The sequence below is a fragment of the Ictidomys tridecemlineatus genome, chromosome 4 (assembly GCF_052094955.1).
Source record: "Ictidomys tridecemlineatus isolate mIctTri1 chromosome 4, mIctTri1.hap1, whole genome shotgun sequence".
Classification (NCBI taxonomy): domain Eukaryota; kingdom Metazoa; phylum Chordata; class Mammalia; order Rodentia; family Sciuridae; genus Ictidomys; species Ictidomys tridecemlineatus.
The window spans coordinates 38,429,631-38,457,276 of record NC_135480.1 but is presented as its reverse complement, the minus strand read 5'-3'; the positions used below and the strand labels follow the sequence as shown (position 1 = coordinate 38,457,276).

The following is a 27,646-nucleotide window of genomic DNA, read 5'->3' as shown; positions in this document are numbered from 1 at the left end:
TCTAAATTATGCTTGGGATAAGGGTATAGTATAGTAAGAAATTTTTCATGATTTTAGGCACAACATTAAATATGATGCTCCTGAAGTCTGTAAGAATATGCCTCGGGGCTGGGATTGTGGGTGTAGAGCACTCGCTTAGCACATGCAAGGCCTGGGTTCAATCCTCAGCACCACAGAAAAATAAATAAATAAAATAAAGGTATTGTGTCCAACTACAAAACTAATATATATATATATATATATATATATATATATATATATATAGAGAGAGAGAGAGAGAGAGAGAGAGAGAGAGAGAGAGAGAGAATGTGCCTCATCCAATGAACTGTAAAGAAAGTCAAAGGAACATAATACAATGCACTAGGGCCAAAATAACCCTTCTGATGACCTAGCAAAACACTGATATTTTTACGAGTAAAGATTGAGCTCTGAGGTTTAACTAGAAAACCAATAATTAAATGGTCTCAGCATGTGGAAGGCATATGGATAGCTTTAGACATGAATACAGAAATGCTGAAGAAGCACTTACAGACTGTAAGTTTCTTAGAGATAGTGACATTGTTTCGGGTTGTGTGGTATTTGTAACTGATTTTAAAATTGGTTGTTAAAAATAATAGTTGGTTAATTAAAGTGTGAAAAAAAAACGGAAGGAATCAATGAACCAAAAGAGGGAAGAAAGAAGGAGGAGAGAATAAATAAAGTCTTCTATTTAGTATGAAATTGGCAAAATGTCTGTGATTTATTTCGTTTGTAGTAAATATCTGAAGAAAGATGGAATAAGAGAGAATAAAATTATAAAGTAATTACATGTGACACAATCAAATTCTGAAGGCCTCATAATACATGACTTCAAATTATACAGAGCTATATAGTAAAAAACTGAAAAGTACTGTTATAAAAACAAATGCATAGACCAGTGGTACAGAATGGAAAACACAGACATAAGCCTATGTAACTACAGTCATCTGTTTCTTAACAAAGTTTTCAAAAACACACAGTGGAGAAAACATGCATAGTGTCAGGAAAACCATTTATCCATAGGTAGAAAAATGAGACTAGACCCTTATATCTAACTCTGCACAAAAGGCATCTCAAAATAGATGAAAGCCCTAAGAACTGGACCAGAAACTATGTAACTAAGAAGAAGTGTTCTTTTAAGAATGAAAACACTAGGTTGTCACTCTAACATACAGACACAGGCAACAACTTTTATAAAAGGATCCACTAAAGCTCAGGAAATAATGCCTAGCATTAATAAATGGATGACATAAAATTCAAAGCATCTGCATGGAAAAAAAAAACAATTAAGAATCTGATTTTAAAAATCTACAGAAGAAAGAAAATCTCTACTAACTACTCTTCTGACAGAATTAATACCAGAATATACAAAGAACTCAAAAACACCAACTCCCTCCCAAATAATGCAATTAATATACAGGCAAATGAACTAAACCGAAACTTTCCAAAAGAAGTAATATAAATGGCCAACAATATATAAAACAGTGTTCAAAATTATTAGGGAATTCGAAATCAAATCTACCCTAAGATTTCATCTTATTCAAGTCAGAATGGCAGTCTTTAAGGACACAAATAATAATAAATTCTGGAGAAAATGTGGAGTAAAAGGATCACTCTTAGATCGTTGGTTGGATTGTAAATTAGGACAACCATAATGGAAATCAGTATGAAAGTCCTTCAGAAGACTAGGCATGGAACTACCACATAATTAAAACCATCATGCTATAGTGATATGTTCATATACTCATGTTAATAGCGGCAAAATTCACAGTAGCCAAACTATGGATCCAGTGTAGGTGTCCATTAATGGAAGAATGGATAAAGAAAATTCACAAAATATACAAGATGGAGCTTTTTTATTATGCTTAAAAAATAATGAAATTATGTCATTTTCAGGAAAATGGATGAAATTTGAGACCATTATTTAGTGAAATAAAGCAATTCTCTCAAGAACTTCCTTTTTGTTGACTTGTTCAGGTGAATTTTAATGAAGAAGATGAATGCAATATCAATTAAATTCTTGACCAATGGTAAAAGGAAGTGCTATCATTAACCTAGCTTAAAATAAAAAGAAAAAATAAACAAAATAATAAGAGTGTGGAGAGGGTGGGCATAAACTGGGAAAGGCATCAAACTGAATATAATGGAAAGCTAAAGTTTCTGTTTTGACAAGAGGAAAATCTTCAAATTAAATTTCATAAAAAAAATAAACACAGTAGACCATGGGGGATGCCCTTATGGGGATGACAGAGTGGGGTAAATGGAATGTAAAATTGCATAAAGTCCTTTGAGACTGTGGTAGAGATAAAGTTGGGGATTATACAAATATGACCTCTTAAAATTGTGCACATCGTAATGCCCAAAATATGTGAACATATTATTGCATGTGGCAAAAGTGAATTTTAGATGTGTATTCCTTTTAAAAAGGATGTCAAGACAGGAAGATTGTCTTGAACTATCTGAGTGACACCAGTGTAACCACAAAGGTCTTAATATAGAAGACAGAGGGTCAGAATCAGCACAGACAATGTCTTGGTGGAGTGACCTGGCCCAAAGCAAAGGAATACAGGTCATTTGGGGCAGCAACACCAAGGAACAGGTTCTTCCCTAAAGCTTCCAGAAGCAACTAGGCTTGTTGATGTCTTGACTTTAGTCCAGTAAGACATATGGATTCTTAAATTGCAAAACATTATGGTAATAGAATTTTGTTGCTTTAGGACAGTCATTAAGCAGAGAGAGAAAACTAAATTAATAAAATGTTCTACTGGCAATAATAGAAAGAGTGGGAAGGTTGTGTCTAGGGTTATATACAAGCTTGTTTTGAGGAATAAATAGCATAAGACAACTAGATATATTTTTCCATAAATGAAGTAATAGAGTTCTGTTCTTGGAATCATGGAGAAAGTGTTCACCAAACATAGGTTTAGATGGAACTAGAGTTTTTGGTGAACTCTTACATTTGAATAGAATTTAAGTGGAGAAAGAAGAAAAAGAACCAAATGAGAATCAGCAAATATGTAAATATATAAATATATGTATATATATTGTGTATATATATATGTGCGTATATAATATATATATATATATTAACAGAGTTGTAATAAATGAAAGAAAATTAAAGATTTTGAGGCATTTTAATGAATATTTTTCCTGAAAAATCTACTGCCAAATATTCTACATGTAAAGTTCCGGGGAAATGAGGAACTTTGTAAACACCAAGAGTATACAATATTCATGAAGTGTATTTGTATTTTTCAAAACTTTTTGGTTTTAGGTGTTTGCCCATACATGGAACTAAGGAAAAGTATATCAAATATTTTCTAGATTAAAATTCCACAGGACTCAGGAAAAAAATGTTCAATGATACATAATATATATAGTTAAATGTCACCCATGGTCTGAAATTTTAAAAATATTTTGTTATACATAAGACCAATCTTGTTCCCTGCAGCTTTCAAAGAATTAGAGTGAAAATAGCCTGCAATGATAATCTTTGATCTAGATAGATGTGTTATTAATACATAGTTTATATTATATATTTAGTCTTTCATAATTCATTTCTTATTTTTAAGAAATTTTTATCTTTATTATAAATTGACAAACTATAAGCATATGTATATGGATACAAAGTGATGCTAGTACAACATGGAATAATTAAATCAATTAAATTAACATCCATGATCTCAAATATTATCATTTTTTTATAGTAAGAACAATTTAAATTTATTTTCAACAATTTTGAAATATACATTAATATTTACTACATTCACCATACTGTGAAATATATTTAAAAGAAAAAATATTGCTTTTTCTTAAATTTGAGGCCTTATATGTTTTGATCAAAATCTCCCCATTCTATCCTTTGCTTGCCTCTGGTAAGCATTTTCCTACTTTGCTTCTATGAGTTTCATTTTGTTTTAGATTTTTACTTAAAAGTGGAATCATGCAGAGTTTACAGACCTTACTTTTTTGCACTTATGTTTTCAAATTCCATTCATCTACTACAAATAAAAGGATTTATGTTTTTTACAAGGCTGAATAATATCTTATTGTGTATATAAACATTTTCTTAATTCACTCATCTCTTGAAGGACACATAGTTTAATTCTATAACTTGGTTATTATCAATAGTGCTGCAATGAATTTGAGAGTTCAGATGTCCTTTGACATTTTGATTTCAATCTATTGGGTAATATCCGTGGGTGAAATTACTGGGTCATGTGTCAATTACATTTGTACTTTTGTGACAGCTGGTCATATGGTTTTCCAAAAAGACTGTATTGATTTATACTCCCACCAAGAGTATACAATATTCCCCTTGATGCACATTTTTGGAGAAACTTGCCATGTGTCAAATGTGGATAATAATATTTACCTCTTAGGAATAATGAGAATATTTAGTATTAATGTATGAGAACCAAAACATTTTACTACCTTCTAGTAAAATAGTATTTATTTTCATACTTCTTGAAAAAGGAGAGAGAAACAGAAGTATGATAAAGCAGAAAGAAACCACTATTAGATAAATGACAATTCTGAATTAACAAATCATAAATGCAAAAATATAGAAGTAGCAATTTATTTTTGCTTTCTAACAGCCCAGAATTATTTGAAATAGCTGCTATTTTTTAAAATCAATCATCAAACTACATCTGTAGTTTATAGGACCACTTATTTTCCAGGATTTTCAAATATTTGAGTGTGTGTCAAGCCCATGATATTTGTCTAAGAAAAGCTAAAGAAGATGTTCTTCATTTTGTCCCAATTTTTCTCAAAAGAATATTTGCATGGTACATTTCAACATGAGACCATACTCCCTTGCATTTTTTTGCATAATTGCATAGTTTCTTATGATTTAGGACCAACTATCTTTTCAATTTTTTACCTCTTAAGAAATTTTAAATAGATAAAGTCAAAATAGATACATAGTTACTTTTGGAAACTTTCATCCTCACAAGATAAATAAATTCCAGAATAAAGAAAAATGGATTCTTCTAGATCCTTTCTCAAAACAATGTACTAAAACCACTTCATATATATCACAGAAATCAATGCACTATTTAAAGGGACATTTTTAATATCCTTTTTTTTATGAAAGTGAAAATATTGTGTACTTAATGATAGTCACAATGAATAAAAGTTCCTGACAGTTTCAGAATATTTCAGAATTTCTACATGTGTGCTCTAATATCTAGGACCCATTTGTTAGGGATCTGTCTATCTGTTTATTTATTTATTTATTTTAACAGCTATCAGCACATTTTATTAAACCTTAATAAACTATGATTTTTGAATGTTTGTAACTGTGTTTGCCAAAAGCTAATTAACAAGTTTAAGTTTTATAGTTTCTTTTTTTCCCACTATGCAAACTAAAACAACAGTTAAAAACAGCCCATTTCTAATCTTAAATTAGTTTTATGTTATTATGTTTATATCTAAAGTGGATTTAAAATAAATCAACAGAGTAGAAGCTCTGACATCCCCCTAAATAAGTATTACAAATTGATAACAAAATAATTAAAAGCAAAATATATACATTGAGAGTAATAGAATTAAATAAAGGATATTTCAGAATTAAATAAAGGATATTTCAGAAACTTTGGATTGTCTTAAGAATATAGATAGATAGATAGATATAGATATAGATATGTATATTTTAATTTACTACATGAAATATGTCCAAATTTAACCAATATGACTGAATTATTTATCTTCATAAAACTATTTACCAAATTCTGAAATACTATGCTATTATTCAAGTTCACAATATAGTTTTGAAAATTATAGAAAATATCCCAGTACTGCATAGTGAATTGTAATTATTATTTTATTTTTATGCTATAATTTTTCTAACACATATCTTCACATAATATGTGCTGGGAAAACTGTTGAGGGAGTGAGAAGAAATACTTAATATTTAAATTTCCATTGTTTTTTTATTCTAATTTGTTATATATGACAGCAGAGTACATTACAATTCATGTTACACATATAAGCACAATTTTTTATATCTCTGTATCAAAGTATATTCACACCATTTGTGTCGTCTTCATTCATGAACTTAGGGTAATGTTGTACATCTCATTCTACTGTTGTTTTTACCACCATGCCCTCTTCCTTTGATTCCCACCACTTTGCCCTATCTAGAGTTCATCTAATATTCCCAGGCTCCCCCTCCCAGATCCACTATGAATCAGCCTCTTTATATCAGAGAAAACATTCAGCATTTGGTTTTAGGGGATTGACTAACTTCACTTAGCATTATATTCTCCAACTCCCCATCCATTTACCTGCAAATGCCATGATTTTATTCTCTTTTATTGCTGAGTAATATTCCATTGTGTTTATATACCACAGATTATTCATTCATTTATCTACTGAAGGGCATATAGGTTGGTCCCATGGTTTAGCTATTGTAAATTGTGCCACTATAAACATTGATGTGTCTGTGCCCCTGTAGTATGATGTTTTTAAATCCTTTTGGGTAAGACTGAGGAGAGGGATAGCTGGGTCAAAAGGTGGTTCCATTCCAGTTTTCCAAAGAATCTCCATAGTGCTTTCCAGATTGTCTGCACCATTTTGCAGTCCCACCAGCAATGTATAAATGTGCCTTTTTCCCACATCCTCACCAGCACTTATTGTTTGTATTCTTAACAGCTGCCATTCTGACTGGAGGGAGATGGTATCTTAGAGTAGTTTTGATTTGCATTTCTCTAATTGCTAGAGATGATAAACATTTTTTCATACATTTGTTGATTGATTGACTATCCTCTTCTGAGAAGTGTCTATTGATGTCCTTGGCCCATTTATTGATTGGGTAATTTGTTTTTGTTTTGTTTTGTTTTGTTTTGTTTTGTTTTTGGTGTTTAGCTTTTTGAATTCTTTAAATACCCTAGAGATTAGTGCTCTATTTGATGTACAAGTGGTAAAAATGTGTTTCCAAGCTGTAGGTTCTCTATTCTCCTCACTGATTGTTTCTTTTGCTAAGAAGTGTTTTAGTTTGAATTCATCCCATTTATTAATTCTTGATTTTAATTCTTGCCCTATAGGAATCTTTTTAAGGAAGCAGGACATAATCTGACATAATGATATTTGAGCCTACTTTTTCTTCTAGTAGACACAGGGTCTCTTGTGTAAATTCTAGGTCCTTGATCCACTTTGAGTTGAGATTTGTGCATGGTGAGAGACAGGGTTTAATTTCATTTTGTTGCATATGGATTTCCAGTTTTCCCAGCACCATTCTTGAAGAGGCTATCTTTTCTCCAATGTTTGTTTTTGGTTGCTTTGTCTAATATAAGCTAACTGTAATTATGTGGGTTAGTCTCTGTGTCCTCTGTTATGTATCATTGGTCTACCAGTCTATTTTGGTGCCAATACCATGCTGTTTTTGTTAATATTGCTCTGTAGTATAAAATCTGGTATAGTGATGTCACCTGCTTCATTCTCCTTGCTAAAGATTGCTTTAGCTATTTTCAGTCTTTTATTTTTCCAGATGAATTTCATGACTAATTTTTCTATTTCTATGAGGAATGCCATTGGGATTTTTATTGGAATTGCATGAAATCTGTATAGTGCTTTTGGTAGTGTGGTCATTTTGACAACATAAAGTCTGCCTATCCAAGAACAAGGGAGATCATCTTTCCATCTTCTAAGGTCTTCTTTAATTTCTTTCTTTAGTGTTCTGTGTTTCAGTTGTAGAGGTCTTTGAACTTTTTTGTTAGGTTGATTTCCAAGTATTGAGAATGGGATAGTCTTCCACATTTCCATTTCAGAGGATTTGTCACAGATGTACAGAAATGCCTTTGATTTATGGGTGTTGATTGTGTATCCTACTGCTTTGCTGCATTCATTTATTAATTCTAGAAGTTTTCTGGTGGAAATTTTGGGTCTTTTAGGTATAGAATCATATTGTCAGCAAATAGTGCTAATTTGAGTTTTTATTTTCCTATGTGTATCCCTTTAATTTCTTTTTTCTGTGTAATTGCTCTGGACAGTGTTTCAATAACTATATTAAATAGAAGTGGTAAAAGAGGGCATCCCTGTCTTGGTCCAGTTTTTAGAGAGAATGCCTTCAATTTTTCTCCATTTAGAATGATGTTGGCCTGGGGCTTAGCATATATAGCCTTTATGATGTTGAGATAAGTTCCTATTATCTCTAGTTTTTCTAGTTTTTGAACATGAAAGGGAGCTCTATTTTGTTGAATGCTTTTTCTACATCTATTGAGATGATCATGTTTCTTATATTTAAGTCTATTGATGTGATAAATTACATTTGTTGATTTCCACAAATTAAACCAAACTTATATCCCTTGGATGAACCCCACTTGATCGTGATGCACTATCTTTTTGATATGTTTTTGTATTCTATGTGCCAGGATTTTACTGAGAATTTTTGCATTTATGTTCATTAGAGATATTGGTCTGAAATTTTCTGTCTTTGATGTGTCTTTGTCTGTTTTTGGAATCAGGGTGATATTAGCCTCATAGAATGAGTTTGAAAGTGCTCCCTCTTTTTCTATTTCCTGAAATAAATTGAAGAGTATTGGTATTAGTTCTTCTTTAAAGGTCTTATAGAACTTGGCTATGTATCCATCTGGTTCTTGGTTGGTAGGCTTCTGATGGCATCTTCTATTTCATTGCTTGAGATTGATCTGTTTAAACTGTGTATATCATATTGATTCAATATGAACAAATCATGTGACTCTAGAAATTTGTAAATGTCTTTGATATTTTCTATTTTATTGGAGTACAAGTTTTCAAAATAATTTCTAATTATCTTCTGAATTTCCTTAGTGTCTGTTGTGATATTTCCTTTTTTATCATCTATGTTAGTAATTTGAGTTTTCTCTCTCCTTCTCTTCATTACATGGCTAAGGGCTTGTCGATTTTATTTAATTTTTCAAAGAACCAACTTTTTGTTATGTCAATTTTTTCAATTGTTTCTTTTGTTTCAATTTCATTGATTTTAGCTCTGATTTTAATTATTTTCTGTCTTTTACTGCTTTTGTTGTTGATTTATTCTTCTTTTTCTAGGGCTTTGAGATGTGATGTTAAGTCATTTATTTGTTACTTTTTTTCTTATTTTAAGGAATGAACTCCATGCAATAAACTTAGTACTGTCTTCATGGTGTCCCAGAGATTTTGATATCTGTGTTTTCATTCACCTCTAAGAATTTTTTAATCTCCTCCTCGATGTCTTTTGCAACCCATTGTTCATTCAGCAGCATATTATTTAGTCTCCAGGTGTTGGAATAGCTTTTATATTTTTATTTTATCATTGATTTCTAATTTAATTCCATTGTGATCTGATAGAATGCAGGGTAGTATCAATACTTTTTTATATTTGCTAAGAGTTTCTTTGTGGCATAGTATATGGTCTGTTTTAGAGAAAGATCCATATGCTGCTAAGAAGAAAGTGTATTCTCTCGTTGAAGGATGAAATATTCTATATACGTCAGTTAAGTCTAAGTTATTGATTGTGTTATTGATTTCTATAGTTGCTATGTTCAGCTTTTGTTTGGAAGATGAATCCAGTGATGAAAGAGGCATGTTAAAGTCAGCCAGAATTATTGTGTTGTGGACTATTTGACTCTTGAACTTGAGAAGAGTTTGTTTGATGAACATACATGTTCCATTGTTTTGGGCATATATATTTATAACTGTTATGTCTTGTTGGTGTATGATTCCCTTGAGTAGTATGTAGTTTTCTTCTTTATCCCTTTTGATTAACTTTAGCTTGAAGTCTACTTTATTTGCTATGAGCATGGAGACCCCTGCTTGCTTCCTCAGTCCATGTGAGTGGTATGATTTTTCCCAATCTTTCACCTTCTATCTGTGGATGTCTTTTTCTCTGAGATGAGTCTTTTGGAGGCAGCACACATTTGGGTACTTTTAAAAAATAACCCAATCTGCCAGTTTATGTCTTTTGATTGGTGAGTTTAAGACATCAACTTTTTGAGTTATTTTTGAGACATGATTTGCATTTCCAGCCATTTTTGTTTATTGTTGGTATTTAACTTGACTTGGTTTCTCTTTTGATTAGTTTTTTGCTGATTTTCATTGTTGTATTTCAATTCCTCTTCATGGAGTATTTTGCCAAGAATATTCTGTAGCAAGCTTCTGAGTTGTAAATTATTTTATCTTTTGGTCATCATGGAAGGTTTTTATTTCATCATCAAATCTAAAGCTGAATTTTACTGAATATTAGATTCTTGGTTGGCATTCATGTTCTTTCAGAGATTGATTTCTGTTTTTCTTGGATCTTCTAGCTTTCAGTGTCTGGGTTGAAATATCTGCACATAATCTAATTGTTTTCCCTTTATATGTAATCTGATTCCTTTCTGTTGTGGCTTTTAATATACTCTTCTTGTTCTGCATGTGAGGCATTTCCATTATAATGTGCTTTTTTTTTTTTTTAATCTGTTGTGATTTTGTATTTTTGGCATCTTGTAAGCCTCTTGAATTTGGTTTTCCAATGCATTCTTCAAGTTTGGAAAAATCTCTTATACTATGTCATGAGTAGATTGCTCATTCCTTTGATTTGAAACTATATGCCTTCCTCTATTCCAAAACCTCTTAAATTTGGTCATTTTATGCTATCTCATATTCTTGAATGTTTTGCTCATAGTTTCTTACCATTTTCACTTTATTGTGTACATTATTTTCAAGATTATATATTTTGTCTTCATTGTCTGAGGTCCTGTCTTCCAAGTGGTCTAAACTGTTTGTGATGCTTTCAATTGAACTTTTAATTTGGCTTAGTTAAGAATTTTTAAAAAGTTATAAAAGAGTGTTAGGAAAAGTAGCTGGAAAGTCTTATCCTGATTCCCAATACTAATTTAAGAAACAAAGATGGTAAAAATGATTTCTAGGCATATAGCTTAATTTGCCAACAGCAACATTATTATCTTCAATACTGAATTATAGATTCTTATGAATCTATATCACATTCTCCACTTTGATTTGATATAAATTATTCACACATAATGTAATTAACATTGTATGTTTAAGAATTTATATCTTAGTAAAATTAATAGTGTAGTAAATATTCTGTGAAAATCACCAACATAAAAATGTATTTCTAAAGGATTGCTTTCTTCTGAAAGCTTTGTTTGTTCAGCTTTCTCCCTAGACCCACACTCAGATTTCTGAGGAGACACAAAGAATCTGCCAACTGTTCCAATTAACATTTAAAGCTTCACTGAAATATCTCTGCTTTGAAAGAAAAAATATTTAAAAAATCTGATAACCATTAAATAATAATATCATGATTTACTAACTCACAAAAAGGCTGAATGGATTTCCTAAGGTTTCAAAAGTGTTATTTCAGGATAGAATATAAAAACATAAGAATAAAGAGTTTGAAGTAAATATTGAGGAAGGTGCATAAATTAAGACATTTTACAAAGTATTTTTACTATTATTAAAATTATTAATAAAATCGTACCACATTTTTACATATAAATTTAAATTACTCATAATAGTTGAAAAGAGACTTAGGAATAGAATTGAAGGAAGGAGAAATTTAAAATATATGTCAAATATTAAAATGAATTATTTTTATAAAACTTAGAAAATAAAGACAGAGGTTATTTTGTTGATTTTAGAACATTACTGTAATTTTTTTTTAAACTATGGAAACTAATCAAAGTATGCCTTTAGCTAGAAGAGACATTAAAATATCTACTCCACTTTTCATTTTACACATTAGGAAACTGAGATCAAACAGCAAATTGCCAAGGTCATGAGATATCTCTGATTCACAGATCATTAAATTTTCAAATAAATTTCTGTTGTTATGCCCTACCACACTCTGATTTGCATTTCATATTTATATTATTTTTAAAAGAACAAATGACATAAGTATTAGATATTTATTCAAAAACATGGCCTATTTCAAATAAGTTTTAGAGAACTTTAAGCATGATCTAGATAAGTCTTGTAGCAGGGATGTAGTATTTTATTGTGGATTTTATTGCCCATATGATAATTAATGATGTCAAATATTATCATCTTATAAGTTTACTGATATTTCTTTTGTAGTTTGTTCACTTTTTGACCTCTATTTTGGTATTTGATTGTCTCTGATTATTAAGTTTTATTATGAAATTTTATTTATTTATTTATTTATTCATTTTTTGGATAAAAATACTTTTTCTGTTAAATATTCTGCATTTTTTTTCTTTTAGTTTTTGTCCTTTTTTATTCTGTTAATCACTAATGAAGGGCAAAATTTTTATTTGATAAAGTTTTATTTATTTTTTTTCTATTTGAACTTTTATTTCTATATTATAATTTTTTATATCAAGCTCACAAGGATTTGCTTTTAGAAATTTTACATTTTTAGCTTTAAATTTAGGTCTATAATAATTTCATATTACATTTGTGAATAATGTTGAAGAGCAAGTCAATGTTGGTTTCACACACACATACACACTTATATATGTTTAAAAAATCTCCACTTTCTTTATTACCATTTATTGAAGTTAGTATTTACAAATTTATATATATATATATATATATATATACACACACATATTTGTATTTCTTAAAAACTAAAATCGCTATGCATGTTTTTTGATTTACCATAGAGATCTTGGTGAATTCGTGGAGTTTTTTTTATTAATTGTTGCATGCCTGTTGTTATGCCCTACCACACTGTCTTTATTAATGTAGCTATAGAGATCATCTTGAAATCTGCTGGCATAAACTCTACATGCTAGCACTTCAAAAAATTATTTGATATAGATTTTCCAGATTGATTGGCAAATTTGTGAAACAGATACTGTGAGAATTTTAATCTGATTTGCATTTCAGATGTATATTATTTTTAAAAGAACAAATGACATAATTATTAGATATTTATTCAAAAACAAGGCCTATTTCAATTGATAGACATTGTATATGTATATTTACACTTATTTATAACGTCTGTCATTTCTCTCAGTAATGTTTTGTAATTTTCATTGTTGTGATTTTTCAGTTCTTTCGTTTAGGAAAGAACTTTTGGTCTTTTTATGCTATCCTTGGCAATTTTGAACACATTTTTTTTCACACTCTCCTCCTGCTACTGCAATGCACATATGGTAAATTGTTGATATTATTCTAAAGATATTTAGGTCTTGATTATGTTTCTCTCAGACTTTTCCTCTCACTCATCTTAAAAATTGATCATTTCTATTTGTATCAATTCATATGTAGTGGTCTTTTATTTTGTCATTCTTATTTCTTTAAGCCCATCCAACAAAATTTTCTTTCCTATAATTTCTATTTAGTTTTTTCAGCTTATGTGCAAAGATTACCTAAATCTTTCTCATTAAGAACACAATACCTTTTAAGTTCTTGATCAATAAAACATTCAAGTTAATAAATACCCAAAGTCCTGTAGCTTGACTGAGCTGCACCTCCAAACACCTGCTTCTTCTCCCTTTCCAAATTATATCTAGGTTTTGATTTTGCCTTTCTTTTTTTAAATTAATTTTTAAAATTTATATGTGACAGCGAAATGCATTAGAATTCACATTACACATATAGAGTACAATTTTTCATATCTCTGGTTGTAAAGTTAACCTACAAGAGGCCATATCTAAGGCAGGGCTCAAAAAACTTTCTTTGTAAAGGGTCACAGATTAAATATTTCCATCCTTGCAGGCCACATGGCTCTCCGAAAACTGCACAATTCCACCACTGTAACACAAAGCTTCCAGACAGCACTTAAACAAGTAAAAGAGGTTAAAAATAAACATATGCTTAGAGAAATCTGAACAAGACTCAAAGATCTTCAACATCATATTAAACATTTTAACATGTGCATGGGAATACAAATAGTAGAATAATAATGAGAAATACAATATATTTAAGATTTTAGAAAATACATTACTGAAAAATGTGAATTTATTTACAATTATGTTTACAGTAAGATTTAGTGGGGCAGATTTGGTCTTTGATCTACAGTTTACCAATCCTCTCTTGTGCTTCACTTTTTACCTAACAGCTGTCATTTTAACCCCTGAAGGGTTAGCAGCAACATTTGGCTCATGTCTCTGGAACTCCAAGACCCTTCTACAGTACATGAACTTGACTGTTTTTGTTCTGTTCTTAGCCATGTTATAGCTTCTCTAAGATTTATCTTCAGTGAGATATTAAACTTTGCATATGTAGACCAACTCTCAGTGAAGGATATAAAGGAATATCCCCTATCCTAACTTAGGGGAGTTTCATTTTTCTCTTTACTCTTCTCTGCTGCCCTGCCCCATGTGTTATAGCCATTTAATCTGCCCAGGTACTAATCTCTATCTCTACAGCACAGTGATCCTTGCTTGGGTCACTTCTCCCTGTACTTTGGTTAACAAATTGACCTCAGGCAGAAAATTAGTGTAGTTATTACATTCTTCATATTTTAGGGTTCCTAGCCTGGCACATATGATTCACAGTGGTTGGTGGAAAGAATAGTCTATCACTGGTTACTCTGTTATGTATTAGAGGAGAGGATTTGAATCTTTTATTTTTAAATAAAAGAAAATATAATTACCTAATTAGAAATTAATTAACATAAGGAAATTTGGCTTTCATATATTCACTAAAAACATAAGACCCTTGATTACAGGTATGGTCTGATTATGAAGTCACGGAAGCCTGTTATATATTTACCTTTTATTTTCTTTGTGCTATTTTCTTTGTTATCTGTTGCTATCTTTGTTTCTTGACTGTTGTAGCCTCATGTTGCTTTTTGTTATTCTAGCAATTGTGCATATTTGAGTTTAGACTTAAATGTTTTCATACTCTACTGGAAAAAGCAAGGAATATATTTCGTTTTCACTTAGACAAGATATTTTGCATTCCTATCACCAAAGGTACATATATTCTTAGAGTTGGCCTGAAGTTAATTAAGTGCCAAATCCAATCACAATGATTTGACTAGGTAGTTGAAATTAAGTAAATGCTTTAAGAAATCACATCCCCCATTTTTAGAATTGAGCACTGATATCTCACCTAAGACATTACTGACAAAGAATGTACAAAAATTTGTCTCAAAGTCTAGGTGCTCTATAGAGGAGAAAGGAATTCAATATCAAATACATAAAAAATTCTCCATGATATATTTTTTTAAAGTGGTCATAATAATCACATATATATATATATATATATATATATGATGACAACATAATTTAATTTTTAAAATTAACCTTGAAAATTGTATGTTTTCACTTATTTCTCCAAGACAAAATTTATTGAACTTTATAAGTTTGTCACATTAAAATTTTCTTTCAATAGCACATATTACTAGATGTAATACTAAGCTATTTGTGTGTGATGTGGGATCTAAATTTAGTTCTTACACCTATATTAGTCATTCATCGCCAAGTCTCCCAGTATTTCTCTCAAGATATTCATGTTGAAATGAGCAGGTACTACATTAAAAAATCCAATGGCCAATGTTTATCTTTATACTACAGTTTTGTTCTTTTATCAGTGTGTGATTAAGCAGAAAGACATTATAGACGTCAGTGGTTAGGAGTGCCAGCTATATAGAGATATATATTACTTGATTTCAAATTACAAATCTATTTCCCTTCTGTGTAACATTGACCAAGATATTTCATTAATATTTCTTGTTTTTTCTCATTTGATGGGATAAAAATATAACTAGCTAACTGTTAAGATTCAATTATAAGGGGAAAAAGCTGTAATCTCATAACTTAGATTTTAAGCTGTTTATCATTCTTTTGTATTTTGATCAATCTTGAATGCATAAGAGAATGGAGATACTATGTATGCACTGCAGGGCAATTCAATTTTACAGAATCTTTATGGAGCTTTCTGTGACTTGGTGGGAAAATACACACACACACACACACACACACACACACTCACAGACTCGTAGTATTCTAGGTTTTAATTTTTAATTTGGGCTTAAGGTGAATCATGGACTTGGATTTTATTGATGTGGCCAATAAAAAAATGATTTCCTGAATTGAATTATAATGTTTTGTTTGTTAATTTAAATAGCCATTACTTGGAAAAGCTCAGTATCTTTTGTGTCTCTGAGATGCATACTATCTTTGAAAATTAAAAATTTTGAGCCAATAACATTCATTTTTACATGGCTGACAGAAATTTTGGAACAAAACTTACAGCTCAGCCAAGAAAAATGGATAGAAGCTAACAGCTCACTTATCAAGGCCTTTTTCTGCTGTTGCTGCTCCAACCTTATCTTCAAACTCCACTCATGAGACATTTGAGCACATTTGCCATTGACCTGGTGATACAGCCGACTATTGGCGACGAGTTCTGTTCCCTCAAATATGGAAGTTTGAACATTAGGGAAGCACACTGAGGCAAGCATATAAAGCAAGGTTTATTTCAAAAGGGGTAAGATAGACTTCTTCAGATATTCTCATATCCCAAGAAATGAGGTGTTCTGCCCTTTTTATATGCCCTAGGCTTCCTTTGTTCTCCTGCCCTCTTCCCCTTATCTTTCTTCCTTCAATGACTAGGCCCAGGAATGCTCCTTGGGATGGCCAATAGGTGGCAAACAGGTGGGCTGAAGGGGGAAGAGCAGGGTGGAGCAGTCAAGGACACATTAACAACCTTAAAGCTAGCTGTAGGGAGGGGCAATTCCTGGAATAGGTTACTTTAGCAACAGATTGGAGCAGGGGCAGGTTCTTGATAAGGGTGGAGGAAGGGCTCTGAAGGAATTAATATTTAATCTCTCAGGGGACAATCTTCAACTTGTCTACTCATTCAGATTTGGCCTCCTTGATCCAACCTGACACGATTTACCTATCTATACTAACTACCTGTCCAATTCTGGCTTCACTGGTATCCTCCATTGTCATTTAACATTTTACTATGTTTAAAGTGAAGTCCTTTCTGGAAGAAGGTAAGGGAGATACAGATAATATTCACACAGATAGACACACATATGTTTATCTATATACACATATATGTGTGATACACATATCAACATATAATACAAATGTACCATATAAATGTATACATGTATACTTGTGTATGTATATATTTTATTTTATATATGCATATATTGTGTGTGTATATGTATGTATGTATGTATGTATGTATATGAATTTAACATTCTATGACTTCATGGAATTTCATGAGAAAAATTAAGAGAAGAAATATTGAAGAAGGTAGGGAAAAAAATAAAATAAATTGTGTCTAAGCTTTTCAGCAATTTGGACTTACAGACTAATCTATATTCAATAAATTAGAACCTCATAGAATTAGTCACTTGTGAAATTTTTGTTAAATGATTTATTGAAATTTCAGTTAAATTTTAACCATCTAGCATCATTTTTACTTCGTCTAACAAAGGTACACCTTCATTTTTCTCAGGAGAAAATCTAGTTCAATTTAAAATTAATCCTTAGAAACAAAACAAACAGAAAAAAAACAAAAGAAACAAAAAACAAAAACAAAAAAGCAACAACTTCAGAAGTTCTGAGCTTAGAGTAATGGAGCATGGAGTCAAGGAAGCCCTGGAGTTCCATGTCTATAAATACTTTGAATTCTGTACTTCTATATTTCTTAGTAGATGAAGAATTAAGATATGAACCCTAGTATCATGACACATTATAAAGCTCAAATAAGAAATGCACAGGTGAGAAAATGAGTGTTATAGCTATCTGTTATTACTTTTATTAGAAGACATTTTGACTGGTTAGACCACACTGAGAAGTTTCCCTTCTTCCCTCAGTGTCAGCCTATATTCACTTCCAGTTTAGAAATTAGAATCTTATATGATTACTTTAATTTCAAGTGCATTTTCTTCCTGTGTGCATATCTACAACTTATGTATGCAAATAATGTCGCCTGGACTAAGAACAATTAATCACCTCATAAATTCTGTTAAATAATTGAATGTGAATTAGAGCTACCCTTGGATCATTATCAGAGTCTCTAAAATCATATTTATTTTACAAAAGATTGCATTTTCTCAGTTTAACTTTATTAAGTCAAAACAAATAAAGTGTACTATCTTATTAAGTTCCCTAACTTTCAGAGGTCTTCTAATATTTTACCATTCACAGAAATGTTCTTGTGGCATATAATACAACTAGTATGCATGAGCTAATCCAATATCTGAGCTATTACTGACATATCATAATATGATGGTATTTGAGCCCAATGGTATGTGCTTGTAATACCAGTAACATGGGAACCTGAGGCAAGAGGATCACAAATTTAAGGTCGCCTTGGCAACTTGGGAGACACTGTCTAAAAATACAAAATAAAAAGGTTTTGGGATGTATTTCAATGGTAAAGCACTCCTGGTTAAATTCCAAGTACTACAAAAAAGCAAATCAAAATGAAACAAATATAAAAGCAATATGATGGCATGTGCAATTCTAATATTTTTCTTTATACTTTCTGTTACCTACTCTCTTTCAAGATCTCTTTGCTGGGGACCAAAGAGATTCTAGAAAAGGTAAATAATTAAAATCCTATGAATTAATGGCAATAATAGCTTTGAGAGCAATTTTTTATTTTTAGTTCATTTTTATTGACCTGATGTAAGATCTAGAGATGGTTATATTGGGATACATTGTTTCTTTTCTGAGATATATGAATGTATACACATACATATATCAGACCACACCTAGAAGTATATATGGCCATAAAAAGGCACACATCCTTTACCAAGTATTGTTATATTTTATGTCATACTTTTTAAAGTGTTTTATATATACTAATTCACTTAATCCTTATCATTAATCCTATACAGTTAATTACTACAATTGTTTTCATCTTTATAGAAGACAAAACTGAGGCATGCATTTATCAAATTTCCCAATGGATTAAAAATTGGTAAACAGGAGGAACCAGACCTCAAATTTCAATAGCCACAATCTATGTTCTGTTGGATCTATACAGTGGAGGACAACAATATGGAAGACTGATGCACAACTTTGAAAACTAACATTTTCTTATACCTGTAGAAAAAAATGGAGAACTTTGCATAAGTAACACTAAATATTTGTGGAAGAAGACAATTACATGTAGAAAAGGCAGTATAAGATATTAAAATACAAGTTTTGAAGTTCTCATACTCCTCTATGCACTTATTGATTTAAAATAATATCTTTATTGTCACAGATAAGGCATTGCATTATTGTTCCATTCACTATCTCATCTTTTTATCACTTGCTTCTTGCTCAGTGTGTTATGTATGTATACTCTCAGCTTATTTTTGCTCAAAAGGATTAATATTATTTGTATGGAAAGGTCTTAAAATTCCAAGCATGATTTGCTTCTTTCATCCTTCTTTCAGAAGAGCTCTCCTCTCTATCTATATTAATAGTTTTTACTTTGAAACAAACAACCCAAACGCAGAGGCTAAAAACAATCATTGTGGGTTGGTGAAAGTCAATGATTTTCCTGGGTCCCTGCATGGCTCATATCTACTTATTCGCCTATTCTAACCTGGGTTTTTCCAGAGGAACTTAACAGGGGCAGTTCTGTTCCAGCAGTTTAACTCAGTTTTATCCTTCCCATGTAATGTCAAAAAAATCGGAGAGAAAGCCCAGTTTCAAGTAACTTCCAAGGACACAATCAAAATCAAAGGAAAAGTAAATATGCTTTATCTCTTGATGGGAAGATATGCAAGTAATGTGGCCAAGGATGTGGAAGAAGACAGAAATGAAATGAAGTGTAGGGATATAAGTTATGATTATAACCTGACTATTTTTCTATTTTCTTTTCTTAGTTTTCTTTTTACAGTTTTTTTCATTAGTGCATTATATGTAATAGTGAGCTTCACTTTTACACAATTGTTTATGCAAGAAATAAATTTGCTTACATTCAGTCAAAAGCATTTCCTATTTCCCTTTCCACCTCCTCCCCCCATTCCTCTTCCTCTACTTTAATGATTTTTCTTATATTTATTTATAGTTTTGTTTGATTAGTGATTTATAGATATCCACAACAAGAAAAATTCACTGTGGCATATTTATATATATGCATCACATAATTTGGTCAATTTCATTTGGTAGTTCCTCCCTTTTCACATCACTCCTTCATTCCCCTTTATCTTCTTCCACAATTCCACAATCACATTAATATCCCTTTAAACTTCACAGGGTCCTCCACTGTTGTGTAGCTTCTGCATATGAGAGAAAACATTCAACACTTGATTTTATGAGTCTGGCTTATTTCATTTAGTGTGATTGTCTCCTGCTTCATCAATTTACCAGCGAATGCCATATTTTTTTTCTTCAGCCACTGTAACTATTTGAATTTGTAAGCATATGTGTGTTTGTATATGACCAAATTTGTTCTCTCTGAGAATAGGGATTTCTTTAATTACCATCAATGCAGAGTTTCTGGTAAATGTTCCAAGTTCAAGCTCAGTACTGTAGCACACACCTGTAATCCCAGTAACTCAGGAAACTGAGGCAGGAGGATTGCCAAGTGTGAGGCGATCCTCATCAACTTTGTGAGGTCCTAAGGAACTTAGTGAGAACCTGTCTCAAAATTTTTAAAATTTTGAAAAGAACTGGAGATGTAGCTCCATGGTAAAACACCCCAAAAGTTCAATCCCTGGTGTGTGTGTATATATATATATTTTTTTTTTCACACACACACACACACACTCAGCAAACTAATATTGTTTGGTGTATGAAATGCTTGATTTAATTCTAGTAAGTAATCAGATGAGAGCATTCATAATACAAATTAAATGTATTCAATTATTCTCTCTTAACTTATACCATAATAAACTAGATTTAGAAAACAAGCTTAAAGGTCAGTTAGGAGAAAGGATAATTTTTAAATTAACCTCTGCAATACTCAAGGTGAAGCACAGTGTCGGGAAGAGTAGAAATATGGGAAATAGTTAAAGATAAATGGATGAGCAAAATAATAATGGAACAAATCAAGGTGTTACAAATGCTATAGGTATGCTGACAATGAAACTTCCAATTTTTAATATTTCTCATTTGGATGTTGTTGTATGGTGTAGAAATGTATTGTCATTTTTAATTTTGAAAAGTCATGTGCTTTGGCCAAGATCACATGACTAGGAAGAGATGGAGGCAGGATTTGAATATGTATTTTTCAAATCTGAAGCCATTGCTGTTTTCTTTAAAGAACACAGTTATGGTATTTAAGAATTGCAGACATATGATGGGATACATTTATATATGTTTAAGACTCAAAAATAAAAAACACAGTGAATACTAGTGCACTGATCTGCTTGGGTTGCCATAACAAAATGACAGATGGGTGAATTAAACAGCATAAATTTATTTTATTACTGCTCTTAACATTAGAAGCCCCAGATAAAGATATCCATATATTTGGTTTCTGGAGAAGATTCTCCTTGGGTTATTGGTAGTACTATATTTTTCTGTCCTCACATGGTTATTAAATGTGGTTTAGTAGAGAAAAATCTCATGTTTTTCTTAGAAGAACATGTGTCCTCAAAGAATTGGGGATAAACCTTATGAACTCATTTAACCTTAATTATCCTCCTTAATACCTCTATAGCCAATAAAAGTATGTAGTCATATTTGGGGTGAGAATTTCAATCAACATAGGAAATTTTCAGGGGGATACATTTCAGTCCTAAGAAGTGGAAACATAATTGATAGATCAAATCACAATATTTCAAAGACTTAAGTTGAAATTTTGGAAACATATGCTTTAGTCCAGTGAAACATTTAGTGCATATTCATTCAGAATATTTCACTTTTTGCATGCAGATCAAATGACCTTGCAAAATTATGTTTTAAACCTGAATTTGTAAATGAAATTTATAAAGTGATTTTTTTCTTTTCTATATTTTATTCATTGGAAACGAATGACAGATACTTAAAATAGGCTGAGAGATTTTAGAATTTACTGAAAAGACTTGCTTTTCTTTTATGTTACAGGCCCAACAGCTTACTGATCTGGAACAAAAATTAGCTGTAGCCAAAAATGAACTAGAGAAAGCAGCTCTTGACAGGGTAAGTTTACGTCTATGAGCCATCACACTTTGCTTTTTGAAAAAAAAAAAAATGCTATAGTATGCTCATTGCTTTCTTTGATTTATTAATTCTGTTCCAGATGCTCTGTATATAAGACAGTTATAGAATTCATGAATATGTGATAGTCTCTATGGACTCCAATTTTTTTCCTTATTTTTGCTGCTACAATGTATTTACTAAAGTTTCAGGCTCTGTGAGTTCATGGCTTCAATTTTTAACTTATTCCTACATTTGTTATGTAACACCATGAATAAACATACTTTATAGCACCAACTAAGATGTTAAGCATTAACTCTGGATGAATGAGTTGTGAAGCAAACAGAAATAGTCATTGAAATTCAATTGTTATAACTAGTTTTTAAATGTGTAGGTCTTAGAATTTATGTACTGGGGAATATGCACAAGCACATTAAATGCATCAATGTTCATATTAAAAAGTGGGAGTAATTTAATTACTTATTTTTAGTAGAATTAATGTACAAAGTTCATATATTTTCTATAATGATATTTTGAAGGCAAAATATAAACTTAATGAATAAACCAACAATATATTTGTATCAACATTGATTCACATACAACATATAATGTTGAGTGAAATTTTTCAGCATTATATGTACAGTATTTAACAATCATACAAATACATGAACTATATGTAAACTATTGTGTATCATAAAATCAGTTTAAAGGACAAGATATACATCAAATTCATAGAAGTCATCACCTTTGGGAAAAGACTGAGTAAAATTATACTAGGGATGCTTGCAAGAAGCACTTTTCAATCTCAAATGTTTTGACTTTGAATAAATGAATGGATAAAGAAAAATAATATTTAATACATACAGATGCATGCATGTATGTTTTATATATTACATACATGTGTTATATATGGAGGGGATGTACATTTGAGGTATGCAACATATGTGTATATTACATTTATGTATATGTTACAATTTTTGTGTCATAAAATTATGTAAAATATTGTATGTAGCGCATATAAATTATATAATTAATGCAATATTTTTTAAACATTTAATTAGGAATTCTATTCCCTTGATATTTGTTAGTTTGTTCTGTAGAGTCAGCAAAATAATTTTTTAAATTTTAAGAAACTGTGTTCTGTTTTCAAGAGCGTTCTATTTTGTGATTACAGATTAGTAGTCTTTTTATTGAGAAAATTAAGCAAGAAAAATTAATGCACTTATAAAAAATATATACAATATATTTATTTATACACAGTGTATTATTGTAATTTTTCAAAGAAAGGAATGTGCCTCCTAATAACAAACTGGCTAGAAAATAGAAAGAAGATGGAATATTTAAATCTGGTTTTACCTTGAGCTCTGTTGATGTCTTTCATCAGCCACCTGTTACTATGCAGTGGTTTTGAAAGACCAGGCTAAGACTCCACTTCTCAGGGACTTTATTCATTGCCTCAGTATGGTATGACCAAACTATGATGGCTATCACAGCTAAGATAGCCAAATTGTCAAACAGGATATCTGGGCAGTGTCCTTTAGAGGGGCTACTAAGAGTATTTGTGAGTGCTAATGATATTCCTTTATAAGGCTTAGAACTCTGGGATCAATAAACATTTGAATGAGTAATTTGTTATCTTAACAACCTAACTTTCTTATTATTGCTGTATTTTAAATAAATTTACCTAAATAATTAATAATTTTAGGGGAGTCTGGTATTCTGTGGAAAAGATAAAATATGATTTATGAAAACTCTAGTTTTGTAAAGCATTGTGTTAGCTCATAGAAAAGAAGTGTACACTCATACAGACTAATCTCTGACCATATCCAACTCATGCTACATAACATTACTTGTAAAAAGGCATTTGAAACTATAGAATTAGTGAAATCAGAAATTCAGAGGCGACATATAAACTTAAAGTTCAAGTAGACCAACTTAAAACAAAAATTTTTAAAAAATACCTTTCTCTGTCATTTCTACCACCGTCTTTATAATACGTTTTACGTCCTAAAACACATTGAATTCTTATGATCTTGACATTCTGTTAGTTTTTATCATATCTAGTTATTGGATCAAACTGATACTACATTTTTTTCCTGATTAGATTTCACAGAAGCTTTTCATAAATTAATAAATTAATAGCATTGTAATGTTTTTTCTTGTGCTAGGTATTATGGGAAATAGAAAATATTTGATATCTGATTTTGACTCCCACATGTGTCATAATTTCCTGAGCATAAACAATTAGTAAATAATTATATACTGAGTCATAAGACAATAGAATCACAGAAAATGTAAGTATAATTGGTCACTTACAATGATATAGTCACAAAACCCTTCACTGGTACATTATAATTGAGCCTGTGTCATTAAACCCAGGGTTAAGGTAGAGTTGCTTCTTCATCTTTATGTATGTTTTTTCCTCCTTCCCAATTTCATTCTCTTACATATGCATTTATGTACCCAGCCCATACCATGCCACAGTCTGGATTTAAGATGGGAGTTTGCATGTTGTATTGCTTAAATAATGATTCCCAGAATCTTTCTTCCTATCTTCAAACTAAAACATTTTTTTTTTTTTTTTTTTTGCTGAATTACCATGTTCAAATCCCTCAAACTCTTTAAATTTCTCTGGGATCAATAATACAAAGTACTTTATAAAGGTGATGGGAGATTTTTATGCATTAGAAAAGTAAAGTGCTTTGAATAATACCTGTCACATGCAAAACAGTCATTATTATTATTAATGAATGAGCTCACAGAGCCTGCCTCTCTGTTAAAACAATTTCCCCCTTAACCATTAGGATTGAGTCACTCCTTTTATAGTGAACTATAAAAGTGTTTCATATTAGATGTTGAGTTCCACACACCTCATGTAAGGTATGTATGAGGCACATAAACAGCAGTCATAAAGTCAAATAGAAATGTTGCTTATTTCAAAATGGATAAAAACCAGTTTAATGAAATTGCTCTTCACCTCTCTCCATCATCTTTATATGAGACTTTTTATATTATTCAGGTGTCTAGCTCCTAAAAATGGTATATCTTGGCTTTAATTAAATACCTCAAAAATATTATAAAAACATTCAAACTCCAACTTGGTCCTCCTGACATATATAGTAAAAAAAAAAAAAAAAAGTCTCAGATTACTATTCTAATATAAGCAGCAATAAACTCAAAATCTAAAAATCAACCTTGAGGTTCCAAACAATCAATTATTTATTTGGCAATATCTTATGAACTATGGTCAGCTTTCACAACTGGAATATAAAAATGGCCATAAGGTATAAAAATCCCTCAACCTTTCATACCAAAAAAATTTTGTATAGCATCTGAGTCTCAGAAAATTTTACATAGGAAATCATACATTAATGCAGATAAGATTTACCTAGATTCTCAGGACAAAGTTGTCAAAAGGAGAAATCTTTTTGCAAAAGCATAGTATTTGACTTATAGCCAAATTACAAGAAATTGTTATTATTTGAATACATAAATGAAGACATAACTTACCAAATAAATAAAGATGTTTTCATAGTATTGTCCAAGGGATTTGGGGACTACTAGTGTACAGATCCAAATATTTTGAGTACTCCTGGGATTGTAGAGTTGATTTGTGTCAGAAATAAAGTTGAGGAAATAAAGTTTCAACTCTTCATGGTCTTTCTGAAGCCAGCAGCTGATATTACACCCTGATCTTTCTGAGATAGTGTTTTTATGTACAAGAGTTAAGATGACCATGAATAGTTGTAAATTGTCCTTACTCTGAGATGAGATATTAGGAGAAGCATTATATTTCTAGGATATATTTCATTGTCCCCAAAGAAAATGCATTTTTAGGAGAAAAGCACTAATATATATTCACATGAAATATTACTTTTTAAGTTTCTCACCATCATAAAATCACATATAACAGTTATTTCTTATGAACTTTCCATAGGATATAGTACACATATAAGTATTTTTAATATCTGTGATAATAATATGATTGTATTACCCAATGTGCTGGATAAAATAGAAATATTTCGTTATTTCCTCATGTAATAGGGCATTAGCCTCTACATTCTGAAGGATTTTCTTTACTTTTTTTAATTACAAATATTTGTTCAGTTGAAAACTGATGCTGCAGAAAAGCTTCCAAATCTCAAAGATAATGCATTATATTTCAAAACTTGATGATCTCATAAACACATATGCAAGAAAATAAATTGAAATGATGTAAAGGCTAAGAAAGACATAATATTAGGAAAGGTAATAGTGGCTTAAAGGAAGGCACATTCTTAGAAAGGGTACTCAAGATCTGTTTCCTAAAAGATAAACTGTGAGTTAAGTGTGTGAGCATTTTCAGTAAAAATTCCAAAGTGGACCTTTGGGTAAGGCATCTGCAGCTGGGGATATTTGAGGGGCTATAAACAAAGGATACCAAGACAAGCAGAGGGGTATAGTTAAGAAATTTGCATCATAATAGCATATAGAAAAGTGGTTTGATGCAGTGAGGGCAAAGACAGCATAAACAAGATTAACTTTGGAAGAGAATAGGTTTTAGGATCTAGGGGAAAGTACACTATATATGAGGTACATCACAGTGCATTAAGGGACATCCTGTTGTAGCGAAATTTCAAAGTGAGCAGTAGCCTACAGCTTTAAGACAGATTTCAGTTAGCAGTATAAATGAAAATGCAATAAATTTTATATGTATTGTAAAATTGTTGGGTCCTGTTCATGGAACCCCATCGAGCCAAATATGAGTAATATCAACAACAGGCCCTGTTAAACATTAAGAGGCACTGATTAGGGGTCATATAGAAAGTGGTCAAATCAGGGCAGCTTGCTTGCAGCAATCCATAATCTTTGGCAGAAAATCCTGCAACACATTCAAGAAATTGTATGAAATTCCAGATGAAAGGTCTTGATGCAGCCTTGTGACCCAAGGAAATAAAACTAGTAGGCAAAACACTAAGAATAGGTTAAAATATGAAGGAAAGCTAGCTTCCCAGAATAATAGAAAAAGGAAGAGGTGGAGAGCACATTTTATAATGTTTACACTGCTAACCTGGGGTTATCCTGGCAAGGTCAAGAGACCTGTGGAAATAGATGAGTGCACCAATATTTAGGCACCCAAATTTAATATATATGTGCATCCCTTTCAATGTTCCTTTAAAATTTTTGTTTTGCTTAAACAACATTTACTAACGATCAATGTTTGAATCAGTTGATACTATTCATTATTTTTAGCAACTGAGTTCCACCATTGCTCACCTTTAGAGAATTGTATATTATGTCAGCATATACTTTAAAACTTCCATAGACCAAAGTTTTAAATAAATAGTGCTACGAGAAAACAAAATATGAGTACAGTGAGCACAACAAACATCATTGCTTCCTGCATGGTTAAGCATTCAAACTCAACATTTCAAAGCCATAAAAGCTTTGGTTCTTGGTCAAGATATGTCTGATGCAGTCATTTTTTTTTCTTTTTCCCTGTCTCGTGTTAGCATGCAAAGGAGAAAATATATTTAAATTGCTCACAGCTATGTACATTATTTAGCTCCTGTCACGGCATTCAATGCCATGGTCTCCTAGTATGTCCCTAGAGAAGAAAAGGGTCAGTTGAGATTGCAGCAAAGAACAAGTAGATCAGAAAATCTGATTATAACTCCTTTTCC

General features: G+C 31.1%; 1 protein-coding gene across 4 annotated transcripts in view; it reads left to right on the top strand.

Annotated features, from left to right (window-relative positions):
* Luzp2 (leucine zipper protein 2) overlaps positions 1–27,646 on the top strand; it is a 471,602-nt gene that overhangs the window by 371,753 nt on the left and 72,203 nt on the right. For 2 of the 4 annotated variants that reach the window (XM_021728306.3, XM_078046324.1), the window contains exons 8-9: positions 18,431–18,466; positions 21,912–21,986. In XM_021728306.3, coding sequence (XP_021583981.1) covers positions 18,431–18,466; positions 21,912–21,986 — 111 coding nt within the window. The remainder of the gene's footprint in view (positions 1–18,430; positions 18,467–21,911; positions 21,987–27,646) is intronic. The other 2 variants (XM_005328059.4, XM_078046325.1) reach the window with 1 other exon arrangement.